The sequence below is a fragment of the Vanacampus margaritifer genome, chromosome 20 (assembly GCF_051991255.1).
Source record: "Vanacampus margaritifer isolate UIUO_Vmar chromosome 20, RoL_Vmar_1.0, whole genome shotgun sequence".
In the NCBI taxonomy this organism is placed as follows: domain Eukaryota; kingdom Metazoa; phylum Chordata; class Actinopteri; order Syngnathiformes; family Syngnathidae; genus Vanacampus; species Vanacampus margaritifer.
In genome coordinates, this window is record NC_135451.1 from 7,884,801 (window position 1) to 7,911,470 (window position 26,670).

The 26,670-nt window shown below is 41.6% G+C and overlaps 1 protein-coding gene across 1 annotated transcript in view; it reads left to right on the forward strand.

The window, feature by feature from the left end:
• The first annotated feature begins 283 nt into the window (after positions 1-283).
• Positions 284-26,670, forward strand: part of jcada (junctional cadherin 5 associated a) — a 30,108-nt gene continuing 3,721 nt past the window's right edge. The window contains exons 1-4 of the mRNA XM_077554711.1: positions 284-654; positions 15,047-15,575; positions 19,670-20,560; positions 23,011-26,420. Of these exons, the coding sequence (XP_077410837.1) occupies positions 15,202-15,575; positions 19,670-20,560; positions 23,011-26,420 (4,675 nt within the window). The 5' untranslated portion in view covers positions 284-654; positions 15,047-15,201. The remainder of the gene's footprint in view (positions 655-15,046; positions 15,576-19,669; positions 20,561-23,010; positions 26,421-26,670) is intronic.

Here is a 26,670-nt window from a genome sequence, read left to right on the forward strand (position 1 = left end):
AAATATGAAATAACAACCAAGCACTGGTTAGTAACTGGTTAAAAATATATATTTTTGTTATACTTAATGCAAAATAAAAAAAATATATTTTTGCCAAACAGATAGGAATAGGATAGTGAATAGGCGAGTTTTTCGGCAAACAATTTAGGGGTTTGCTTAATTGATATTTCTGTTTCGTTTTGTTTGTTATAGGCTTAATTGTCGTAAAGCCAGCGTTTTTCATCCAGGTTGTATACTAAGGGTGCAGCTACCTTTTTGATTGGCTACAGTAGTTTCACGGTCAAGGATGTGTGGAGGTTAATTATTCATTAACCGCTGCTGGTCTCCAAAGATCTCCCAGGCGAGCTGCGAATCGATCTTTATACTACAGTAGCCGGAAAAAGGTTAACAACGTCTAAACAGTTGCAGCATGGATAGATGAGGGGAAACGCTGAGTGTACAGCCATTGACATTAACAGTTGATCGCGGCCGCATCCATCCAGCTGCCTGCCCACTGGAGCGGAGGCGGGATGCTCCCTCGGTGCCGTTCGTCGTGAGGGGGCTGTTCCTTCCCTTCCCTCCGCACATCCAAGCTCGCTCATTCCGTCCGGAGCAGCGGCAGGGATGAGAGCTTGGCACCGAGAGGCGCCTGCAGCGCGACGACACGCTCCTCAGGTAAACACACACGCCAAAGAGGAAAAAAAGAAAAAAAGTGCAGCCTTTCGTTGCGTTACATCATTTTTGTTGTTGTTTTGTGCGTGCTGGGAGAGACGAGAGGCGTCGGAGGCTGAGTCGCATCCGCGCGCCAGGCAACAATTTCCAGCCGGTCCCTTCAACTTCCAATCCAGCCCGCCTCCGCGCTCTCATGCCCGGCTTCGTCTGCATCTCGGTGGGGGGGGGGGTGGGGGTGGACGTTCGGTTCAGTTTTTGGGTCACTTTTCGGACTCGACATAACGAGGCGAATGTGGAAGAGCACAACCTGTATTTATTGGATTACTAACTTGAGGAGTGACGGGCGGTGTGTTGTATTTTTATTTTTTTTTAAGGGGACGCGCTCTTTTCCTATCAGCTGAAGGTTAAAGATTGCTGATGGAGCTAGCCAGGCTAACGTTAGCTCATCTGTTCCATGGAGGAGAGGCCAAAATTAGGCAATTTTCACTGTCCTAACACCCCGGTATAATACATAATGAAGGTATTTGACGAAATTAATGTCACACAGCACTAATCCAATTCCGGTCTTGTGCATCCCCAGATATTTCTTCTGAACCTGTAGAAGTTGTACAATTGCATAAGTGATATTTCATCCACGGTGGGTGGGCGACATGAGTTAAATCAACTGAGCCATCAGTCACGTGTCTCCCGAATTGAACCAAGGACACCACCGATTAGTTTAACATCTACAAGCTACGTCACGCTTTCCATGCATTCCAACCAGGCATCAATGAAAGTCAAAATAGCCAGACGCTGAAGGGAGTCTGGCGTGCGCGCGTGTGTTATAGTAGCAACCTGAGAAGGTGCCTGTCAGTCCATTTCATAACATAACAGTCACAACACACGGTTTCGTGCATGTGCTGCTCCAGAAGCGACAAATGCATGAAATGGAGCTTGGCTGATGACAAATGGTGGCTTTGATGCTTGCGTGTTGTCACTTGGTCTCACCTGCAAGCATGCTGGCATTGATGACCTTCCTTCTCATGCAGCCTATTGAAATTAAAATAGAATTTATGTGTGCTTTCATTTCATAGTCAATTCATTTAAGTGTGATGGATCTGCACTTTGCTCTTTTGCCTGCCGTTAAATCATATGTTTGCATGTGCTGAATGGTTTCAATTTTAGAAGGTCTTGCACATACTGTAAATTGTCTGGGACCTCTACAGACCATATTGTCACAGTCAATATGTTTCATTTTTAGCGCATGTCTGTGTACAGAGTAACTCCAAACCCGTGGTTCTTAACCTTTTTGGAGGTACTGAACCCCACCAATTTCCATTTACCGAACCCTTTTTTATTGAAAAATAATGTTGTTTTTTTTCCCTCTTCAAATTCAAGACACAAGTATAAGTTGTTCTGGTGAACAAAATGAACAGGCAGAGTAGCCTTTCATAGTAAATTCTGTAGAGTAAATTTTACTCTAAACAGAGCCCCACTCTAGAGTAAAATTTACACTTGGAAAACAGTTTAAAAAAAGTCACTCAAGGGTTGAGGAACAAAACCAAAACTTCTATTGCCTGAGCCATGCCGCTCCTATTGTTTGTTAGTATATCCCTCGTGTCAAGTGGATTTTTCGTACCACCAACAGTAGGAGTGGCGTAGCTCAGGTGGTAGAGTTAAGGTCGTGAGTTTGTTCCTCAACCCTTGTGTGACTTTTTTGGGGTTGATTTTAAAATAAACTAGTAAAATGTACTCCAAAATTTTCATTCAAGAATTTCTTTAAAATTTCTGAGTGAAAAAACTTTTACGAGGTTTTTGTCATGGGATAGATAGACCAATTCTCTCATACACAGTAAATATACTATGAGTAAAATTTACTCTGAATATTTTACCCCCTTCCAAGTGTAAATTTTACTCTGTTTAGAGTGTTACATTTACTCTACAAAATTTACCGTGCATTAAGAACCACTGCTCGATACTGTATGTAAAGTGTAGTCAGTTACATTGTTGCAAATATAACGTCTTTCCCGGGTTAGTCATCCGTGGCCTCAGGTCTGATTATTTTCAGTGGTGTTGTTTATATAGTATTTATGGTATTGCCCTAGAGCAATGTCTGTTGGTTTTTGACCTTTCATAGCTCAGTGAGTGCGCATTAAAAGCTAGTTAGTAAATGTCAGCAAATGTTCCAAGACTAGCTAAAAGGGAGAAATAAATCATAAGTATGGTTCTGTAGGCTTTCGTGTTGGTCTTTCACACATCCCTGATATTGGTCTGGCGTGTGAAGGCCCTGCTGGAAGTCCTCAGGGGGTGAGGTATGGTGAGTTTGGGGAAGGGGGGAGTATTAAGTAGGAAGTAGCTCATTAATTCCTTCCAGCAGCGGAGGAAAGGTTTGCTCAGCGTATTTGGAGGGGCCCTTCACAGCTCCAAAATGAGTCGAACTTTTATGAGTGGGCCAAACCCAAGCCATTGATAAGCGTTCGGTGGGCGAGCCTCATACTTTTTTTTTTTTTTTGCAAGGTAGTGTGATATCCCTGAACTTCTCCTTCCCTCGGATTATTACTTTTCCTTGGTTCATTGAGCATGTTCTGACAGAATACCCCCCCCCCCCCCTCCCCCGCCCCACTTTGCCCGTCTTCAGCATTATTTCAAGGCCAAGTGCACGAAGAATATTAGTCTGGCCATTGGCTGGCCGAAACCGTAGCCTTTTTTGAAAGTCATCGGATGTTTGCCTAGCTACAGGGATCCCCTCGGAGCTCCTGCCTGATGTCACGTGTGATGTCAGAGCAGCGGTGACGCAGGCAGGCAGGCAGGACGAGGCGCATGCATGTAGCCGAGCAGAAACATGTGAACGCGACTGACATCTGCCAGTGCGCCTCATGAGAGTGAGAAGCGAGAGCTGCGGCATACAATGTGAAACGTTTGGTGTGTATATTGTTCCATTCTGATTGGATGCCGGCCATATGTTTGGGCCATCTGCCTGCTCCGCGCTTCCTGAGCGTCAATTAATTCCAATGTGGCAATCAAGCTCTGGTGAGATAAACCTCACTACTGTATTTGTTTTCACTTGTTTACATCGCAGTTTTCCACAGCCGTGCCTCATGAGTGTGTGAGAATCCTTTCATCCCACCTGTTATCTGGTTCACATTGAAATTTATGCACCGAGCTACTAATGCAGTGTGGTCTCTTTAAGTAACATGCAGTGGAATCTCAAAAATGGGGACATGAAAATTACAAGTCACAAAAAAATAGCTCGGCATCAAAAAATTTAATTAAAAAAAATGTAAAATTTTAATTTTTCTCCAGAAAAAAAAAAATAAAAAATTAAATTGAAAAAAAGCCTCAGCTAATCTTTACATTTTTACTATTTTTACTTTTTTTTGCACTCGTAATGGCAAAAAAAAAAAAAGTCAATATGTACTAGGCAGAGGTGGCATATCCAGGTCCAGAAAGTAAAAACCCTGTCACAGTTTGGCTTTAGCCATTGATGCCAGCTAGCTCCCTAGCAGGTAAACGGGCACCATGGGAGCTAGCTAGCTAGCACCTGGAGCTAAAGCTGTACACGCATCAGTGGTGACTCAAATTGCGATGCGAATTTGCCGTTTAAAAAAATGCCGAAGCAGATTTTTGGATTTGAGTAAGCCCATCTAGGCTGTGTATTAGCGCCAATGTCCTTACTTCGTTATTGGCCTCTGACGACGTCAAGCACGAAGGAAGCTTGCAATATGGACACAGGTGTTAGTTTAGCGCTAGCTAGTTGCTACGACAATGTCAAATCAGAATTTTCGGATTTGAGTAAGCCCAAGTAGGCTGTGTATCAACACTTTTGTCGTTACTTGGCTGTTGGCCTTCTGACGACATCCTAGCATGAAGGAAGCTTGCTGATTTGGTCACAGGGGTTAGCTTAGCTCTAGCTAGCTCCTACGACAATGCCGAATCTGAATTTTTGGATTCGAGTAAGCTAGGCTGTGTATCAACACCCTTGTCGTTACTTGGCTGTTGGCCTCTGATGACATCCTAGCATGAAGGAAGCTTGCTAATTTGGACACAGGGGTTAGCTTAGTGCTAGTTAGCTGCTATGACAGACACGACATGGATGGATTTAAAACTTTACCAAATCAGTGCATGGCGAGGAACCCTGGAGGTTAAAGTAAGTTATGTTAAACAAAAAAGGAAAACCTTTCCAATCCATAGGTTTTCAAAAAAGTGAATATGAGGCTATAAAACACTTTAGATAGCATTTGGTGTCAAGCAAGTACACACATTTAGTATTTATTTAAAATTATGATCAAATTGGAGTTTTTATTTTTTGGACTGTGATGTGTTTTTCGGCCAAAGCACAATTAGTAACCCATTTAAATGGATTCATGGTTTATTGGTTAAATGGAGTACATCGTACATATAGTGACCATAGAACCGCATCACCTCCACTTCTTCTTTATTGATGACAGCTACCGTTACTAGAAATATGCAGAGACACACACAAGCATGTCCTTGTCCTATAATTCAAAATAAAAAATAAAAAACAGAGCAACAAGAAATAATTCAAAGTTTAAAAAACATTAGTGTTGCTCTGCTCGGTCATGCAGGGGCAAGTGTGTTCGTGTTATGATGACTAATGTGATCGCTCCCCCCGGCCAGTTGTTAATGATAACAGTCACTTGCACAATAGAAATAAATGTAATGTAGCGTTGTATAATGAATGAATGTTTAAAGAGGCAGGCCGGCAGGGGACAGAAGAAGGAGGGGGAATCGTACCGCCTTATTGCCATGTAGTGCTATCATACATAGCCTCGAGGAATGGACACAATAATCGATTAAACATTTAATTGCTTGTCAAGTATTTTGTTGATTGTTTTGAGTTGTTTGTTGATTAATCATGATCTTGAAGCAATTCTGAAGAAAAATGGGGGGCACTACTTAGCTGCAACCAGCAGGGGCACTGCACATTCTGAGAGAGAGAGAGAGAGATGATACTACATACCAAAAAATTAATAAATAAATTAAATCAATATATCTAATTTAAATCCCCCCCTTAGTCAAACATGGAAACAATAACAGATCATGTCCACATTTTTCTGTCCTAACTGTGCAGTACATAATTTCTGAGTTGTCAATGAATCAAGCAAGGTTATTTGTTGTTCACCTTACCTTCCGTATTACTAGGCCAGAGCCACGCAGAGTCGGCTTCTGATTAGCAAAAGGCCATAGCATGCTAGCCCTTTGATCAGCCTGCTTCTGGCTGCTAAACATGCCACTGTCATCTCCAGCAAGCCCTGGACCTTGACAGACACTAATTAGGACACGGCATGGATTGAGAATAGCTAAATGCAGGTGAAGCCTACTGTGGAGCAGAACAGTGTGTCCGTGGATTAGTGTGCCTAATGACCTTGCCTTTATCTTTGCCCCCCCCCCCCCCCCTTCATTTTAAAATGCTGGCTGCAGTGCAAATGCTCAGCTTTTTACATGTGAGTGCATTCAGCTGAAAATCTCCTGACGTCCATTGGCTGATGAGGTCAGCAATGTAAAATTAGTTCATTGATATGTTAGAAGTTGTTGTGCAGCTTTGCGCTCGGCTCTTGTCATACATTAAGCTAGGAGGACAGTTACTTGGCTGGCTCAAGTACAAAAAAAATCAGGGCCAGGCCATAATGTTGTATCGTGTGATGTATTGGTGAAATTAAACCAATAAAATAGACTCCCGTCTTTAATTTTGCTGCCAGCGGACTCCGACTAAAATAAGTTCTGAATTGAGGCAACAAGGGGGGAATATTTTAGCCGCCCACGCATGAGCTAGCACAAAACAACTGCTGCCATGGGACATGATTAACAAAATAATTGAAGTGTATGTCTTTTGGCCAACCTTTTTTTCATGAGCTAATTGACTTACAATGCGCAGGGGCGACGAAGGCCAACATGTAAGAAAAAGCACATTGGGCTTTGTTATGCAGTGTTGTTGTTATTGCATATCATTGTGTGAATTAGAGAATTAAGTCATTCACACTACTGTACAATCTGCGCTTCTCTTAGCTGCACGCAGCTTATTGTTTCTCAATGGATTTAACTTGCTCGGGACTGTTTAGCAATCCAAACACGCAATGAACTATTGGACATTTTGTGAAAGTAGACCACAGACAAAAACAAGTATTGAAACCGTGAGGATGACATGGAATTGGAAGAAGATCATAGCATTTACCAAAGCCACGTTTACACCAAGTAGTAAAGTTCTGTTCAGAAATAAAGTATGGATCCTTACATGCAGATCAGATTTGAATTTCCAGCACATGTAGGCGCAGAGTATAATTTTCCAGTAGTAATGTCCCATTAAATTGCGCTAGTCTCGTGACCTGTTGCCTGATAGATTTTCCAGATAATTATTCAAGATATTTGAACTTTTTGTAACCCACTCGCATGTCTTTGTGCTCTCTCTGTAATACCCGAAGATGCCACAAAATGGCGCCAATGCCCTGTCTCGTAGGAAACTATCAATTAGTGTCAAGGGATTATGTTGAAGTGGTACAGCTCGACTGATTAGGATCTTTTATGACAGGGAGGAGCCAAGTTTAGTCTGGGTTGACCCCCATTCACTGCAAATAGCAGTGTTGTTTACTCCAAACTTTCTTCCTGTTTACATTTTTGAGACATGTGGATGGTTGTGGTGCATTTTGGTTTGCTTGTATTTTTTTAACATGGGAAAACAAAACTGGGGAAGCGTTACCAAACACATCAACTGTTTTGGACCAGGGGACTCTAATAACAGCTAGTCCTCGAGTTAGGACGTACTCGACCTGTGACGTTTCGACTTTACGACGCCCGTGCCTCATCCGTAGCGCCTTCTTTTTCGTTAACGTTTCCCACAGTAATCACGTCATTTTAAAGTTATTTAAAGTTGTGTTGTTGTTACCTCCGGCAACGGGCGTCCATCGAGCAGGTGGGTAGCAATGTCCATGCGGAAATACGAAATATTGGTTCGGGCAACTTCCGAGTGCTGCAAATATGTTTCGTAAAAATTACATTATAATGTATTTTTTTAAATCAATTTCGGTTTTAGCAGTGAAATCCGATTTACGCGGAAATTCGGTCTACGTCGCCAGCGTAGAAACGGAACTCGCTCGTAACTCGAGGACTCCCAGTACAGATTTTGACAGAAGCGGGCAATTTGCCGCCCCTCATTCCGTTATTATTTCAGACCTGGCCAGTCCATCAGTTGTCACTCCATCATCGTTATTTTAATCGCACACCCCGTCTTTGCTAGATTTAAATTTGTCACCTCGATTCTTCAGTAAACATCTGTTTACAATGTTAAAAGTTTATTCATTTAAAAACAGTTTGGACCATATACCGTTGTGTCTTCAATTCCGCTTATCCGGTCGCGGGGGCAGCAGCTTTAACAGGGAAGCCCAGACTTCCCTCTCCCCAGCCACTTCAGCCAGCTCCTCCGACGGGATCCCAAGGCGTTCCCAGGCCAGCCGAGAGACGTAGTCTCTCCAGCGTGTCCTGGGTCGTCCCCGGGGCCTCCCGCCGGTAGGACATGCCCGTAACACCTCCCCAGGGAGGCGTCCAGAAGGCATCCGAACCAGATGCCCGAGCCACCTCAACTGATTCCTCTCAACAGTTTGGACCAATTTACACAAAAAAATATCAGTCAATGTTTTAAAGTATTGTCTGTTGTCAGTCTGTCAGCAAAACGGACCTTCTGTCGGTATGGACTGCCCACCACTGGATTTTGAAAGTATACCAACTGACCAATGGGATTTGTTTTGTTGGCAGACCTCAACTGCTCATTGGCGCTCATTTACATGCTTTGTGAGGACTGCTTGCATGAGTCAGCAATTAGTTGTTTGTAGCATCTTCATGCAGTGTCTGAAGGAACTGCAATTTCTACCTAGCTGATTTTGTAGATCCATTAAAGAGAGTGTTTTTTATTAACGTAGCAGGTTAAATCATAGACATCTGACTCCTGGTTTTTAGTAATGGATGGTGGATACTTGCTAGGTATGTCAACACTTCTGAGTTAATGTGCACCTGTACCGGAGGTCAACATTTGTAAAATAAAGCCTAAAGTTTGCCTGGTTTGTTTGTTCATCGGGCCCGTGTTGAAAACATGCCTCTGACATGTTTTCATTGGACAAACAGAAGCCTGCAGAGCGACTGATTGGAAACATTTGGGACACAGTCGGTGCTCCTCCGTTCCTTCAGCGGCGCACTTCCTCAGGAAAAGAAGGGCCCTTCAATGAACACGGTGTTGTCACATAGATAACCAATCTGCAGATCTTTGCTGTTTGTTGAGTGTGATGGGCTGTCCTACCCAAAGAAGGCTCTGTGTGTATACAGTCCAAACAGATGCAGAACCAGAGAACAGCCAAGTACACACCCAGCTCGGGACTCTCTTCTTAGATCCGAGGAGACTGGGAACAATGTGGAGAGGTGCGGCTCTTGTGGAATATTTTTAGTAAACAATGTGATTGTCTTTTTGGTTCAGTGTATTAGACTTCCTTGGATGCTTTATATTCTTTTCCGTTTTGGGTGTTCTCTACCGTTTAATCACATCTGTGTCTCCTTCAGGCAACATTAATCACTTTTACTCAATTTGTTTTTGACCACAGAGCAGACAGTTTGCTGTGTCCGTACACAACCGCAACTGCTTACTACCCATTTTGGGGACTCTTGTTTTTTGTATTTTGTTTTTTTATGTCAGACTAACACTTGTGACTAGTGCTGTGCACATATTGGTGCGAATTCGGATATTTGTTCAAATGGGTGTGGCAAATTAAAAATCAAATCATAATTTGCGGACTCGGATCACATGGTGTGCCGTCACCGGAACATGTGTTTTGTTTACATGGTAACTGCAAGTCCACTTTCTATGTGTATGGAGTCCATTACTATGAAATCAGACCTGATCTTCTGTTCTTTTTTTTCTTTTTTTTTCCAGGAGAGCTCAGTATTGTTCATTCGATTTGACATCATCATTGCTCTCCTTTTTAAAAAAAAATAAATAAATTATGAAAAAAAAAAAGAAATTTATGTAGTGGTCTTCTGTTCTTTTGACACTGCGCTGAATCTTTTCATGGCACCCTACAAATCTTCGCCGGTGACTTGACGTAAAGCAAACACAAATGCTTGTGGCTTTTTTTCCAGCCTGGTTGTTAGTTTGAATGTTCGAAAGTGTGCAATAATCGACCCAGATTTATACTTTAGTAAACCATTTTAAACTTACATTTTTCTGTAGTTGTAGAATACAATTTCAAATAATTGAATTGCTCTGTAAAGTGCTATAAATCTTCTCCATTTGCTATTTAGGTCAAATTTCATTTATTTTCGGGGTAATACGTATTTTTTCGCTGACATCAGCACGATTATCGAATCAGGATTTTAGGAGCGAGTCCAACCCCTACCTGTGACATGGACATTTTAACAACCACACCATTGAGTATTTTGTGCCACCCTTTGCTCTCCCTCATCTTAGTTTGTCCATAAATCCAGTAAGGAGGTGACACCAAACTGTCAACCTGCAAGACGTCATGCTCCTACAGCCAGTCATCTGTGCACCGTCATTTCCGTGCCAAAACGTTTGTCATTGTTTTTAATAAACCAACCCTGGCCTAGATGTTGGTTCGTATGACCTCAAAAGTGTGCACATTGTATCTTTGACTGCGTAGCGAGTAAAAATGAAGTGGCTGATGAGGAGAGAACACGTGGGGGTGGTGCGAGGGTCGTCTGTGGGGAAATGCCAGCCCTCATGTGGTTCTGTTTATTTTTAGCTCGCTTAGCAGTGTATGTTATCCATATAAACTATTTCATTAATTTCCCCCTTTCTGAGAGAGCGCCTTCAACAATAATACAGCAGATCTGCACTTTTTTTCTTTCCAGTTTCCGTATTCAAGCAACCACAATGCCATCCATTTTCCACACAAGAGCGCATTGTCACGGAACACAATGTTTTTGTGTAGTGGGGGGATGAACGCCGACCATTGTTGCTCAGCGTTCCTTCAATCCAAGGTTTTATTTGATATAAAATGAGTAATTCCATTGCGTAACAGCATTAGCAGTATTTAAATGCAGCTTGTCATGGGAAAGGAACAGTAGGGGCGGGGACTGTATGCAGGCAGATCATTTTACGGGAGGAAATCCTCACTTTGACTGATGATGGAGATAATCCTCATTTAAAGGTGTCACTGAGAGCAATTGCCTCAGATTAGGGATTAAGTTGGATCAAACAGCATATGGATGTCCACTTAAAACAGGTTTATATGCAAATAGAATATTATCATAAGGTAAAGTGGATTATCATTTTAATGATCTTGGCCCTTGACCTAAATTTAATTACGGAGAAAGGAACACTGATACAGCTCTCACTGATTTCTGAGTTTGATAAATTCTTCAGTGGAATCCCACCAGTTGCTTAATCTCATTCACAGAACCCTTCTTTATTGATTTCTCCCCCAAGTTTAAGATAAAGCTAAAGGGTTAACTGGTGAAAAAATGAACAGGAGGAGTAGCCTTTTCATCGAATCAGGAGCTATCTGAAAACAGCAGAGGCCCCAGAATTGAACCCTGTGGAACACCATACATCCCATTACAATGCACATTCACTTTCGTTTTTTGCTCAACATAGTACGACGGGATTAAAGATAATAAAGAAATCGCACGACGTCAAAGTCGCGTGTCGACTACTAAATGCACCAAATGTAGCGTGATCACCTGCAGCTAATGATGGCCAAGCGGGGCGTATCATCACGAATCAAAAGAGTCGGGTGTGTGAAACCCTGGGGTTTGATCGAACCCATGTTAAGAACCACTGTGTTAGATGTTTTTAAAACCTGTGTCTAATCACAAAAGAGAACAGAAATATTCATACACAGCCTTAAGTTTTATGAATCTGTGCATACATAGTTCTGTTAATAATCCTAGTCTCAGTGTATTTACAACCTCAAGCGATAGCCTGATTTTCATAAACAGCCATAAATGGAGCTTGACATGCTTTAATAAGCTTATTTACATATAAAATTTGCTCTTTGTTTTCTTTTAGTCTTAACATTGAAAATGAAGGACAGCGTTTGAGCGAGTGTTACTTTATATTGAACTAAGGTATCAAATGAAACATGCAAATGTGATCTAGATTGTAAGGTGTCATTTTTACTGTTTCGTCCGTGAATCGTGATCTTTAAACAGACAAAGGGTTGGGCAAGCAAACAAGAGACAGAAACATTTTTTTTGTCATTGTTCTGACATTGCTCACCACCGAACCCAACAATCTTCCAGCTAGTCTCCCCTTGAGGAGATTACGCAAATGGAAGGAGTGAAACTTAACTAAAGTATTAACTGGGTATGAGCCAAGAGTCAATCCGCCAAAGCTAACAGGTTTAAGGGTTTAAATGAAAAATAAAAAATAATCTTATTAAGGAGCCATACATACAAAGAGCGGCATTTCACGGTCTTGGATCCTGTTAATCACTTCCTAGTAGGCTTTGCTGAGGTTCAGGTACAAGGAGCAGGAGAAGGGCCAAGGACATACAGTGATGCTGTAAATCCTTGTTTTTCATCTCTGTGGCACTATCGTGGCAAAACAAATGCTAAGATGCAAAACAAATGCGAATCTGTTGCAGATTAATTCATTTTTGGCTTGGCTGGGTCAGTTAAAGTGGAAACGAGTGCGATTGGCTTTTAAACTGTCTGAACAGCATTTGATTTTTGCAACGAGTTTCTTACTGCTGTTGCTGAATTTATTTATTTTTTTATGACGGAAAAGCCACATTGTTGGCAGTCTGCTCCCCTGGAGAGTATCAATGGGCTGCAGCATCTATCTGTCTTGTTGACAAGGTATCAAGTATGACTTCATCAAGGGCATTACGTCATATCGGAAGCATCCTGGGTATTATCAGTTGGACTCTTCATTGAGCCTTGACAGCATAAATAGTCATTGATTATGGGCAGTAATTAGATCTCTATATTTCTGTGTGCCTCCACTAGTCTAAACACGGCAGTTTGATTAACATTGTGTTTGTGGAATAGGAACTAAGCAGAACATTTTTCATTTTCAGTTGACAGCAAGTCACAAAATGGCCGCCCACTGAGATGGATAAAAACGGGTGGATTTTGCTGCGTAACTCATATTACATTACAGGGACTAAGGGCTCAGGTAACGACCAATCACGGCTCACCTGTGTTCTGGGTTTGATCATGTGACATCCGCAAGCTGAGCCCTCAGGCATTGTAATGTAAATTTCAGTTGATAGCACATTTAACTCATTCACTGCCATTGACGTCTATAAACGTCAAAAATTTATTTGAATTATTTCTATTAGTTAAATTTTTTTTTCGAGAGTATGAAAACCTAGACATTTTGTTTTTAATAATCTTTTTTTTAAATAAAATATTATTAAAAATTAGGGGCGTCAGGCGATTAAATTTTATTAATTGTAATTAATCACATGACTTCAATAGTTAACTCACGATTAATCACAAATTTTATATCTGTTCTAAATGTCCAATAATTTTTTTGGTCTAAGTGTTCATACTCTTATGGACAAAAGTGGGAAAAAAATGTTAAACTAATAAAAATAGTTCAAATGAATTTTTTACGTCTATAGCCGTCAATGGCAGTGAATGAGTTAACATTATTTTTGACGTCATTGGTTAATCCTGAACAGTTATAAGAGGGTGTGCACACTTGCGCAACTTCATTATCTGTTATTTTGACTTCCCCTCATTACAGATTTTTTTTCCCATTGAGTTGTACAGGTTACAGTTTTAGGGCTGCAAGTAACAATTATTTAAGTAATCAATCAATCTGTCAACCCTTGTGACCATTTTATAATCAGGAACTATAATGCTATATTTTTTTCTTTAAAATTATCTGTCATTTTCTTTGGGTACATTTTAGGAAACTAACATAAAGTACCAGGGCAAATCCTATTGTGCCAGATGGAGGATTGGTCTGAAAAAAAAGAGCTAAACGAACATCCTTATTTTTTTTTTAAATCACCAAAAAAGCAAGTGGGGTGGCAAGCATGCCTTCACTATGCTGCTCAGTGCTCACATTTGCATGGTATCTTGGGATTGCTGTGAAGTTCTAGCCAGCGTTAGAGTCCTCAGTTAATTTCTTTCTTCCACATTTCATTTCGATGACTGCATTTCCCGGCACTCGCTTGTAATTTCTTGGGGAATTCCACTTTTTAGTTTTAAAATATGCTGCTTATGCTCTCAGATGGAGGAAATGCTTTTGAGATGCAAAAGAGAGGCCGAGAGTGAGGATGAGGATGTGGAACAGAGTGGAATGCGATCCCTCATTTGTGGTCGTGATATACAGAAGTGCCGGTTTCATCCTTGACATTTCGCATCCTGCAGTTTGCTGACAATGGTGTTCTTTTGAAGGCTGTTTGTTTACTTCTTCATCCACCAGAGTTTTGTATGTCTACAATTTTGGTGCTGGTGTGAATCAAGACGGATAAGAGAAGGGAGGGAAAGACTATTGATAATAGGCGTGTTAAAATAAAACCGATTTGGCGATATTACAGCGCGCAATTCTTGTATCGATTCAATATGCGGCCGAATTGATGTTTAAACATCAATTTCTGATGGAAATATTCAACAAAACATCTTACTTGGGGTTAGGGTTCACACTTTAAGTGTGGAAGAATGTTATATTAATGGAACATTAGGCCATCATTTTTTATTTCAATTTTGTTCAAACATGTAACAGATTGCAATCTGGTAAATACAGTGGCTCACAGTTATAAGCCTGAAGTTTCAGATAAATATACAAATCTTACAGTGTACATGTACAAGTTTGATTAGTAGTGATGGGAAAAGTGAAGCTTCATGAACCTTCATGATGCATTTATTTATTTTTTTACTCCTATAGATGGTGCTCTTGGTTTAAAGATAATGGCGATGGAAATTAATTACATTCCCACTGCATTTTTTAAACCAAGAGTGGCATTTATAGGAATAAAAAAATATTAAAAGTGCTTCATGAAGCTTCATCTTCATCTGTCTGTCTGGTTAGTTGTGTAGCTAGCTAGCTAGCTGGGACCTTTAAACCAAAAGTGCCATCTAAGGGAGTAAAAAAAAAAGACACAGGTGCTTCATATAGCTTCATTTGTCTGTCTGTCTGTCTGGTTAGTTGTTTAGCTCGCTGGCACTTTTAAACCAAGCCATCTAGAGGAGTCAAAAAATGTCACAGGTACTTCATGAAGCTTCATTTGTCTATCACTACTGATGAGTTCTTTAAAAATGTTGATTAAAAAAAATCTCAATAATTGATTTATAGATTCGTATCGTGATTAATCGGTATCGAATTGTGACCTATGAAGGGTGATACGGATCGAATCGCCAGGTACTAGGCAATTCACACCCCTAATTGATAAGATGTAAGCTTGGACCCTTGACATTTTCCTCTTTCTGTTCTACTCAGTGATGGCTGCACAGTTGTGCCGGTGATCCTGCCGCTGCACACAGGGAAGAAGCAGAGACGCCTTGACAACCGACCTACCTTTCTCTCCCCCCAAAAAAGTGGAAAAACGGAGAGGGGGGGAAAGAGGAAACACACCAGCATAATCAAATGCGAACATGTACAGCGTGGAGGACCTCCTCATTTCTCATGGATATAAGCTACCCAAGCATACCGCGGCCTCCACCACCCCGACCCCAACTCCTGCGTCCACATCCCGCCAGGCGCCCTCCTCTTCACCTCCATCTTACAGTAAACACCACGAGAGTTTGGGGAGCAGGCCCAGTAGCAGGACGTTGAACGGCTATGAACGAGGGTCGAGAGTGACTTACGGGAACAACTGTGGAAGCAGATACCCTCAATTGTACGTGGCCGGAACTGGCTGCCCCAACAACGTCGAACCCAGGGAAAGGAGCCAATCCAGGCAGGAGGGTGAAATCCAGGGCCAAATTGAAATTCCTTCTTTTGGAGAGTCGCTGACCTCAGACAGCGGGTAAGATCAATTCTGTTTTGTGACATCAGTACGGTAATTTGCAGACCGCTTGTACCATTTAGTAGAGACGTAACAATATCCAAACGTCATGAAATAAACATGATCAATTGCATGTAAATGTCTCGTCCATACAAAGCTGATGCTAACAAATAATTCAAATAATACAAGTAACATTAACAGGTTTTCCACGGGTCATTAAAAAGCATTGTCATTAAATGTAATTTTCTTAAACTACGGACTTAAATATCATTTAGAAGTCTTTATTAATTACCATGTCGAGAGGCATTAAAAATGTAAATACAATTGTTGTTCATGCTTTTATTTTTTATTTTTTTTATATACAACGTTGTACAAAGAAGTCACTATAATACAATTTACAATAATACATAAAAAAAAAATAATTTTTACAATGAACACATTGGGCTGTAGTCCACGAGTTGCTTCATATTCCAAGTACCGGTCGTTCTGAATTTGAAAAGGAAAATATGCTGTTCCTGTCACAAGCGTCCAACATAAAACACTAATGCCAACCTGTGGCATTTTTTTTTTTTTACCTCAACAAAAATCTATGACTCAACGTGTCACACTCCTTTTAACCATAACTGCTAACTGTAACGTCATGAATTACTAACTATACAATTACTGAATCAATGAGCTAAAAAATACAACCACATTTGTATTTGGTAACCATATGTGTCCATTTTTATGTTAATAAAAATAAGTATGAAAAACTTGAAAAGTTATTTTATTGTACATTTAGAATTAAAACAGATATAATGTGGGATTAATTTACGATTAATTGTAAATCAAGTCAATTTGTGGAGAAACTCAAATGTGTTAGGTTCGTCTTGATCTGATGATTAGCATGGGTCTTAAACATCGGTGACCAAAACATGCCTAATGAAAATTAAACTGCACTAATGAACTCACCACCAGTGGGTGCTGGAGCTGCACAAATGGAAAACAAACTGGCCTTCAGATGTGCTGCTTTTAATATTGTAACATGACGACAATATCGTGGCAATTTGAATATCGCAATATTGCCGTTAGCGTTACATCCCTAACTTTTAGTGAATAATGATAGAGCATTATTTGCTGCACCAGATCCATGGCATTGTTTTTCCCCCCTCCCCCTTGAGTGTCCTTCATCCTTTTTTTTTCTTTAAATACTTTTCACAACTCAATATTAGTGATTAAGAGGTGGTGAGACAATGTGTGCCAGAATCCTAATAGGCCACATTGGACCTTAGAGTCATAATCAAAACAGCTCAGGGGCAAGTCTGTGTGCCCCATTTAAGCATGCCCCATGCCAAGTATTACATACATAGAGCCCTCTAGTCTATATATAACCAACTGTTTTATACTAAAACTCCCAGAATTCCACCTAATTATAGATTACATAGCCCATCAATAATACAGCATCTATATAGGGTTTAATACATAATGCATATGGAGAATGGGCTATATTTAGCTTAGTCTGGTGTTATGTAATTGAGGCCCTAGATCGTATGATAGGTCCACGGTACAAATAATGCTTTTTTCCATTTTTTTAACAGAACAGTTTTGTTTTCCTATTTGCACTACCTAGTGTGTTGTAACTGAGACAGTCAATACAGCTGCTCCTATGCCCAAACAATCAGATGGTTTTGTTCATATTGTTTGTTCCTTAGGCTTTGTTTGCCATTCTTCAAACCGCCACCTGCCAGTATAATGATCACGTCTTTGACTTAAGTAGCAGTTTTGATTTTCTGTGGGGGGGTTTTTTTGGGGTGGGGGTAATCGGCATATTCATATCATTACTTCAGTTTGGATTATAAATGAGCTATTAAAATAATGATTGTAACTGATAATAAATATTATGCCCACTTATTTAGCAGATTGGCATGGATCTCGCCGCCTTTTACGCAATATGCATCGCTGACCAGTGATGATCATAAATTGAAATGTCAAGTGCGGTCAATGGTCTCAGCCTTGGGGGCGTGGACATATACATGCATCTTATGCATACATGCAGTTATTTTGAAAACAGCTCAAATAAGACTCCATGGAGTTGCCACTGCAACTTGTGTCAGCCTTTCAACCATCCTCACACGGATGTAATAGTATATGGTATTATTGTGGAATGTTGACATATTTAATCAGTTATGAGGGAAAGGCCAGTATATTTAAGTATAAATGTCCTAATTGTGGGTAAGTTTAACATGTTCTTTACAGGGCACCTCATTGAAAATTATTTTTCATGGTCATCTGTCTCCATCTAGTGGAAGGCGGATCCAACTTTTGTCATGAAAACGTTCTGTGTTAGAAATGTTTTTCCTTATTATCAGCAGTGCTACAGGTGAAGGTGTTTTGATATAGCACATTTAAAATAATGTTGAAGCATTACCACATATCTTATTGTGATTTTTACTCTCCACACTTTTTTGCCGTGTAACAAATCTAACATAATACTTCCGATTTACACTTTTCAAATTTGCTTGCTTCAAAAATTCACTTTTTTTTTTTTTTTTTTACAATTACTTTGTATTACTTATAGGAATAGCACAATCTAACATTAAATATAAACTTTTCCCTATTTATTTTCAATGTTACGGACATTGAACTTTTTCTAAGTATTACTTTCCACGCTCACTTCCATACATATAACTTATCAGTGTCTGATGCTGCTCGGTGGCACAGTTGGCAAAGTGCATTGTCCAGTAACCACGAGGTCATAATTAATCATTTATCTCTCAATTTACTTCATAAGTATTCCACATGCATTCAAATCTTAGCATTCAGCTAATAGCATTTAGCTTTCAGCATTCCCACGCAATTTCTCCAGAAATTGCACTTAGTCTAGTTAAAAATTAAAAATAACACTATAATAAAAAATAAAAAAAACTGAGAAGGAAAAATACACAATAGTGCAATAAAATGACTCACAGTAAAATGTATTCCAGGAATTTAATCAATGCTAATTTAATTGATTTAATTTTAAATGGTATCGTAAAAGACACGAGGAACCAATGAAATAACTGCCATGTAGGAGTAATGTGCTTTGAATGCCTTCTTCCTGTCAGGGGGTGAGCAGAAGAATGGATAAAGCATCCAGGTCATCTGAAATGAGATCTGTAGATCTGTATATCGTCATCAAAACAGTGAAAGAAAATTTGATATTTTCTAAAAATGTAGCCGAGTGTACACATAAGGAAAACAAAGTTGGGCCTAGTATATAGCCTTGGGGTACTCCACTTGTGAGGCATGCTTTGGCTGACAAAAAAAGGGCCAATGCCCACAGAAAAATGTCTTTCAGGAATTTAATCAGTGTTGCTAATTGCATTTATTTAATTTTAAATGGAATTCTAAAAGGCACGGGGAACCAATGAAGTAACTGTGAGTAATGTGGTTAAAACTCTTTCTTCCTGTCAGGCGGTGAGCAGAAGAATGGATAAAGCATCCAGGACATCTGATCTGAGATCTGTCTATCTGTATCTCGTCATCAAAACAGTGAAAGGAAATTTGATATTTTTTAAAAATTGAGTAGAAACGTAAGGAAAACAAAACTGGGCCTAGTATAGATCCTTGGGGTACTCCACTTGTGAGGCAAGCTTTGGCTGACGAAAAAAGGGACAATGCCCACAGAAAAATGTCTTTCAGGAATTTAATCAGTGTTGCTAATTAAATTTATTTAATTTTAAATGGAATTCTAAAAGGCACGGGGAACCAATGAAGTAACTGTGAGTAATGTGGTTAAAACTCTTTCTTCCTGTCAGGCGGTGAGCAGAAGAATGGATAAAGCATCCAGGACATCTGATCTGAGATCTGTCTATCTGTATGTCGTCATCAAAACAGTGAAAGGAAATTTGATATTTTGTAAAAATTGAGTAGAAACGTAAGGAAAACAAAACTGGGCCTAGTATAGAGCCTTGGGGTACTCCACTTGTGAGGCAAGCTTTGGCTGACGAAAAAAGGGCCAATGCTCACAGAAAATGTCCTCCAGCAATTGATCACAATCTTCTTCATAATTCTCATTGTTGTGTTGTGCAAAAATTAGCATGGTTTAGCATAATTGGCATGGGAGGTTTAACTCCAGATGTGACGTTTCCTCTTAGGTTCTGTGATGGCACCAGAGGTCAGCAAATGCAGTCCAAGGATGTCTCCTTCTGGAGGAGGAGAGGCCAGGACTTTACCGTGCTGCTGGACTATGCTGACCACAGAGAGTGCCGCGCTGGGGCACACGGGGAATATAACAGACCAGACGGACCTCAACAAGCAAGAGGTCAAGAGTTGCCCGTCGAGGAGCGTCAGAGAGTAGCCCAGGAGCGGCAACGCTGGGCAGCCCAGGTACAGGCTCGTGCTAAAGAGAGGGAGGCAGCTCTCAAGCAATGGAGGATGGCCACCGAGAGGAAGTGCCAGAGCCTGGGGACGGAGGAGTGGCGTCCAGCTGTCAGTTTCAGTCGCCAGATGTCGCAGAGTGAGGGCGAACGTTGGGCACAGGAGCAACAGCGGCTCCACGCCAGGACACCAGAGGGAATGGTAGTCCACCCCAGGACCAAAGCCAAATCCCAGTCCATGCCCAGGATGCTGCGACCTGAGAGGCTGCAATACGTGGACATGGACGTGTACAGGCGGGTCAACGGCCACCCGCTGTCACACCATGACCTTTACAGGGCACCCCGCTGGCCGGAGAATGGCCGGCCGGCGAGTGCCAACCAGTTATCATTAACGCCAAAGCCCCGCTTCACTCGACCCCCGAGACCTCCCTCCTATGAAATGCACCAGCAGATCAGGGGAAGCTGTGAGTTGTTGTCTGGGAGAGACTCGGTTCTTTCCCATACCAGGGACAGGACTCCTCTTCCCATCACACAGACAGGAGATGCTCCGCTAGACTATTTTGCACAGGATTCTGGACCTCCAGGATACATCCCTCCCCCATCGTACAAGAGAGCCCCTGTGATTATAGGAGGGCGACGGGGATATGGTGAGATTGCAGTTGATTACAGGTAATCGGTGCTATTTTTATGGTTAAATATTGGGATGGGCGAGTATCAAAATTGGGTTGGTACTTGGCCTTATTTCAAGGTACTCGTGACAGTGACCAATACCAGTATCAATTATTCTCTGGTGGCTGTTTTATGATCAGGAGTATAAAAATAATAATCATAATCATAAATAAACAAATAAAACATTAATAAAAATGAAAAATAGAATGTCAGATATATTCATGTTTTTTTTTTTCAATGGCTGATACGATACCAAATATTAATAGTCAAGACTGCTGATAACCGATATTTGGAACCGATATTCACTTTCACTTAAATAAATGCTGGCACTGGCGACAGTTTTAACAAACAACAACAATCAACATGTCCTAAAAAGTAAAATTTCAAAATATCTGAAATGTTAAATTTTCGGCTTAATTTCAAAGAAAAACAATGTGTAGAGAGTTCCCGGGATTATCGTCATCCTAAATAACAAAAAATTTAGCTAAATAGTTCCCTGACGTTAACAGTTTTAAATGTATTTATCATCTGCCGTCAGATTTTTAAAAACGGTTGATGCCGATGTTTGTCTAAATGCTGAAAATTGTCTCCAATAATCGCTCAATATCTAATCATGAAGTACAAATTAAAAAAAGAAAAGGCAAGAAAATTGCCCTTATTTTTATCCAATATTAATGGAAATGCTACATTGAGATATTCTTTCAATTAATCCGTTTTTTAGGGAAAATTTTATGTATCAAAAGTACTAGTGGTATTGGTACTTGGCGTCAGTATCGGTTACTACGCAAGACTTGTGTACTCATACTGATATAGTGAGTGTGGAGAAAAAAAAAAATACATCAGCTTTTTATGTGTGTAGGGCTAAAAGTTTTCAGCCTGTTACATAATCCTGCCTTTTAAATACTTGGGGAAAAAAATTCTAAGCTTTTTCTTACTCTCATTATGCAAACTCGTGTTCCTTGAGGGATCCCCTTCTTCTATTTCTGGATCAATCACCGTGCCGTCAGGTTAAATGACAGTCATAGCAGCAGAACCGTGGTTGCGACTGAAATTGCAGAAACATCAATGTTTCCACATAAATCACTTTGTCAAAGACACACCATAAGCAGGAAACCATGTGATTGAAGTGGATAGCTGAGCGTACTCTTTTCAGCCCATTTTTATTCTTAGACATGGCAGACGGGGACTGCGTTGGTACTAAATGGTACAGCCACATGTCTGTAAAAATCTCCAATTACGTAAATCAATGCTAGCTTCACATGCACTAAAAAAGATTGTGTTCCGTACTGGATTTCTCTTACCTGTGCAGAGTATTAGTAACTGTACACCTGGATTGCACCAACAAGGTTTCATTTTAAAACCAGATGAAATCATTTTTTAAATTTAATTTCTGTCGAAATTCTCTCAATCATGGTAGTGACAGAAATGCAGTCTCTTTTCTCTTTCACTCCAGTCGATCCGTTAAAACTGTCAGTAAGTTGTTACCAAGGAATATCATTTTTTTTTCCTGTTGTCCGCTTTCTTGTTTTCTATTGTTTTTACAAGTTGATCCATCAATTTGGTCCGCATGGTTATGACAAATGAGGAAGAGTTTGAGCTTTTCTGCTGAGCCATTATAATGTCGCCGATCAAGCTTACAAGTAACGTTAGGCTAACATTTTTTGCTAGCTAGCATGTAACGTTGAATTGAAACCATTGACACTTCTATAGCACACTTCCGGTGATGTAGCCAATATATTTAATTGTATAATTAATTATTCATTTTAATTTCAATATCCACAATTATGCTTTTTCATTTAAATCAGTTTTAACTCCTCCACGTTGAGAGGAACCAGTTGAGGTGGCTCGGCCATCTGGTTCAGATGCCTCCTGGACGCCTCCCTGGGGAGGTGTTCCGGGCATGTCCTACCGGCGGGAGGCCCCGGGGACGACCCAGGACACACTGGAGAGACTACGTCTCTCGGCTGGCCTGGGGACACCTTGGGATCCCGTCAGAGGAGCTGGGTGAAGTGGCTGGGGAGAGGGAAGTCTGGGCTTCCCTGCTAAAGCTGCTGACCCCGCGACCTGACCCCGGATAAGCGGAATTGAAGACGGACGGACAGTTTTAACTCAGTTTCAATTCAGTTAAACTGAGTTTTAATCAATTTAGAAAATTTTAAATGGTGCAACCCTGGATTAATTTATTTAAACCTAGTTTTATTAATCTCTGATTAGAGCTATTATACAGATTATATATAATAGTTGTTGTAATTTTAGCCTTTTTCAAAGTTAAATGACATCCAGAAAAGCGTTATTTTTCAAAAGTGTTGTTTTACCTATAATTAGTGTGGATCAATATATACACTTTTAAAGTGTTAAATTTAACACTGTAAGTGTTGAATTAACACTGCAAATTTGGCTGTGTACTCGTTTACCCACGGAGCAATCCAACTGTGTTGTTTTGCTTTTAGGTACAAAGGTGATGTGTATCAGCAGATACATGTGGCTCCAGATGGATCTCATTGGATCACTCGACATCCAGCAGGTTCTTGGTCTGAGTCATCCAGAGAGAGGTGCATTGCAGGCCACAAGCAGCTCCATCCTGTATGTCCTTCGCAAGAGCATCCAGGCCCTGGAGTGCAATATATCTCCTTCGATGATCCCCGCATACGGCACATTTCTTCAGCTCTTGGTGGTAATTCCCTGACAGACGCTGACAAGATACGTCACATCCGCAATGAACTACCCAGCACCACCACGTCGGAACCCGCGTCCGGCAACAGTGCCTTTTTGCCCCCATCAGCGGGGCCTTTTATCGCTGCCAAACTGGCTAGTGATGCTAATCAGACGTCTTCATGTGACTTTGACAATGACAATAAGAGGTGGCACAGCAATTTGCACAACGCGACTGTCGATAACTTCTCAGCAACTGACCAAAATTGCAACACATATTCCAAAAAACGTCCTCCTCCATCGCCATCTTCAGCCTTTCAGGCCCCAGTAAGAAGAGCATCGTCTCGCCAGGGGTCCAGTTTAGATCACGTCTTTGCAGAAACCATCACACAAGTGAAGAAAATTGTCCCGGAATCAGGTTTGGAGAATAACAGAAATACAAAGAGAAGAGTTAGCGAGACCATCTTCTGCCTTGTGTCTGTTCCCCTCCACACACCAACTAACCTTAACAAAGATGGATCAGCAGATCAGAACAACAATGACACAGCACGAAGTCTGACGATGACCAATACGGACACATTTGCAGTTGGCCTCAAGGAGAGCCTGCGAAGCAAGTCGGTGAACGAGATGCCCATCAGAGTCCACTACTCACATTTTCACACCACCAGCACTTCCTCCCTGAGGAATTACAAGAGGGCTCCTTTAAGGAAGGAGATCATAGATGCTTGGGCCCTCCAAGCCAATGAGGATAAGGAGATGTGTTATTCTGGGTCGTGGCCAGGAAACCAATACCGTAACCAGGAAACCCAGACTGGTTCACCCTTGACAGTGGTTAAAAGTCCAGAACCCCAAAGCCCACCCAGAGGACAAGACCCTGTCCATTCTGCCTCGGATGCAACGACTGACAGCGGCGTAGGAACAGATAACGGTTCCTCCTATGGCTACCCCATGGCTGGCCAGAAAAACCTCCATCCCTCCAGCAACAGCGCCTTCTCCCGACTTAGCAACAGTCCAACGCCGCAGCAATCATCGCAACCTGAGCAACACGTATCCTCACCATCCAAACAACAGGATTCAGGAGACCAGAACTCATCCTCTCCAAAGAGGAGCAACTCCAGTCCTCCCGAGTGTGCCGAACAAGTGGCCTTTGGTCAGTTTCTCCTAAAGCCAGTAAACCGGCGGCCATTTGATGCCATTGGTGAACTGGAGACCATCAATAAGGAGATGGAAGACACAATCAGCAAGAGGCGCGTTGGTCTGTCAATTGATGATTTAGATGGTATGAATAAAAGAAATTGCCACTATAAATCAGGCGTGCATTTCACAACCGGCCGAGACGCAATGAGTCTTCCACCCATACTCGCAGAAAAACCTGTTCTGAAAGTAAGATCAAAATCATTTCCTTCCGCCAATGATTTGGAATCCATGACCACACGACAGAATTTCTCCAGACCACAGACCGACATACTATTAACAAATAAGATCTGGGTAACCTCAAGTCCTGGCGGGAGACGAGCTGTGTCCTCACCGCCTCAGCACAGTAATTCAAACCGGCTTTATAGGCAGGATATTCCTGTCCCTCAGGAGTCATTGCTAAGGGATGTCGGGCTAACTGTCTACACGGAGACGCCCAGTGATCGCGGGGAGACAACGCAACACTCACTTCTGGTTTCACATCAACTTGACCACGAGGACCTGGCAGTGCAGCGTTCAAGCCAGAGTGGCAGACCAGAGCACAGTTCTAATCTAGAGCTTCGAGATCAAGCGAAGACTGAGACAAAGGCTCAAGGCAGGGGTGAGGGCAAACTGTCCAAGAGTCAAAGTTTCCCACTTGACACCCATTTGACCAGGGAAGTTTCCTTTGTGTTCAAGGAAAATGGTCATGACAAACACTGTGACTCTGAGCCTCTAAAATACAACACAAACGAGTCAACAATCGCAGACGCGCATCTTAAGTCGTTGCTTACTCGAGCGAAAGCCAACTCGTTACCTGCAGAGGACTTTAGTAGCCTGTACCAAGTTAAATCTGCAAAGGGAATACCTGAGAATGAATCAATTGAGCAAAGAGCTGCCAGAATTTTGGGTATCACCGTTCCAATGGAAACCTTGGGAGTGTCGGAGAAATGTGACGATGCCGAACCCTCTGTAGACGAGAAACCCAATGTTCCAGGTGACGACGAACAGAATGTGACCGAGGAGCCTGATCAAGTCAAACAGGAATCGCTCATTTTACTGGAAACAGAAACGGAAGAGGTCAAAGTGTCAACATTAGAGGAAGACCACAATGAAGATAGCAGTCAAAAGCACAGTAGCAATCACAACGATGGCGAACACAACACATATGACATCACTCAGTCAACTGAATTCCCACCACGTAATCTTTCCCTATCTCTGCCCACCACCCCCGATGAAAAGCTACCACAAAGGAAAGGAGAAAAGAAGGGCACCGCAGTACACCCTTCGAGTAAATTCATTGAAGCCCTGCAAAATAAGCTAAGCTCTTCTGCTAATGCATCGTCCACATCTCTGGGCAAGTCAACCACAGACAGAATAGCCCGACTCAAAGAACTGCACTCGGTGTCTCGGATTAGACGCCTCAGCCTGAAAGGTTCCGATTCCAGTCGAGACTATAATTCCGAGAGTGATGTAGGTAAACAGGAAGAGCCGAAGGTCGAGGTTGAAGAGAAACAAGAAGGTGAAGAAGGTCTGAATGCGCAAAACGGAAGGAGAAAAGAGGAGGATGTGGATTCTCCAGTCGAGCCGGAACCTCCATGCGAACCCCAGGACGAGATAATAGTTCCCAAAGAAGAATGTCAACCTGGTGAAGACAATAAAGATATATGCAAAGGAGATGGAAAATCAGAGGAGGTAGAACGGACGAATGATGATTTTGCACTAAACGCAATAAAGGAAGTACCCAGAGAAGAAGTTGAAGCAAAGACAGAAGAGCCAGAAGGAAACGTGGAGCTTGACATCGTTCCCAATGCAGACAAACACGAAGCAGCAGAAGTTAGTAAAAGTGAAATGACAAACGACGTTAAAGTGGACAAGTTGCCCAAAGCAAAGCGCCGGACGAAGCTCCAGAAGCCTCCACTGCTTCCTAAACCTCGAAGTGTTCCCAAAAGGGAAATAACCCTACCACTCAGCTACAGCCCTGGGACCTTTGCTCCAGCAAATATGGAGGATGAGGAGCTGCTAAATGTCTCAGGTGGGTCTAAGGTTCATATTTTTTTTCAATTTCATATTATTTGATAGAAAATCAGTGAAGAAAGAATTCAGCTGGGGGATGAAAACAATGAATGTGGGGCGGCATGGCTCATTGGTAAATTGGTAGCTCCCAACCCAGAGGTTGGGGGTTCGATGCCCGGCCCTTGTGACCATGTTGAAGTATCCTTGAGGAAGATGAACCCCCAGTTGCTCCTGATGCTGTCAGTGGAAAAGACCAAAGACCATTAGCT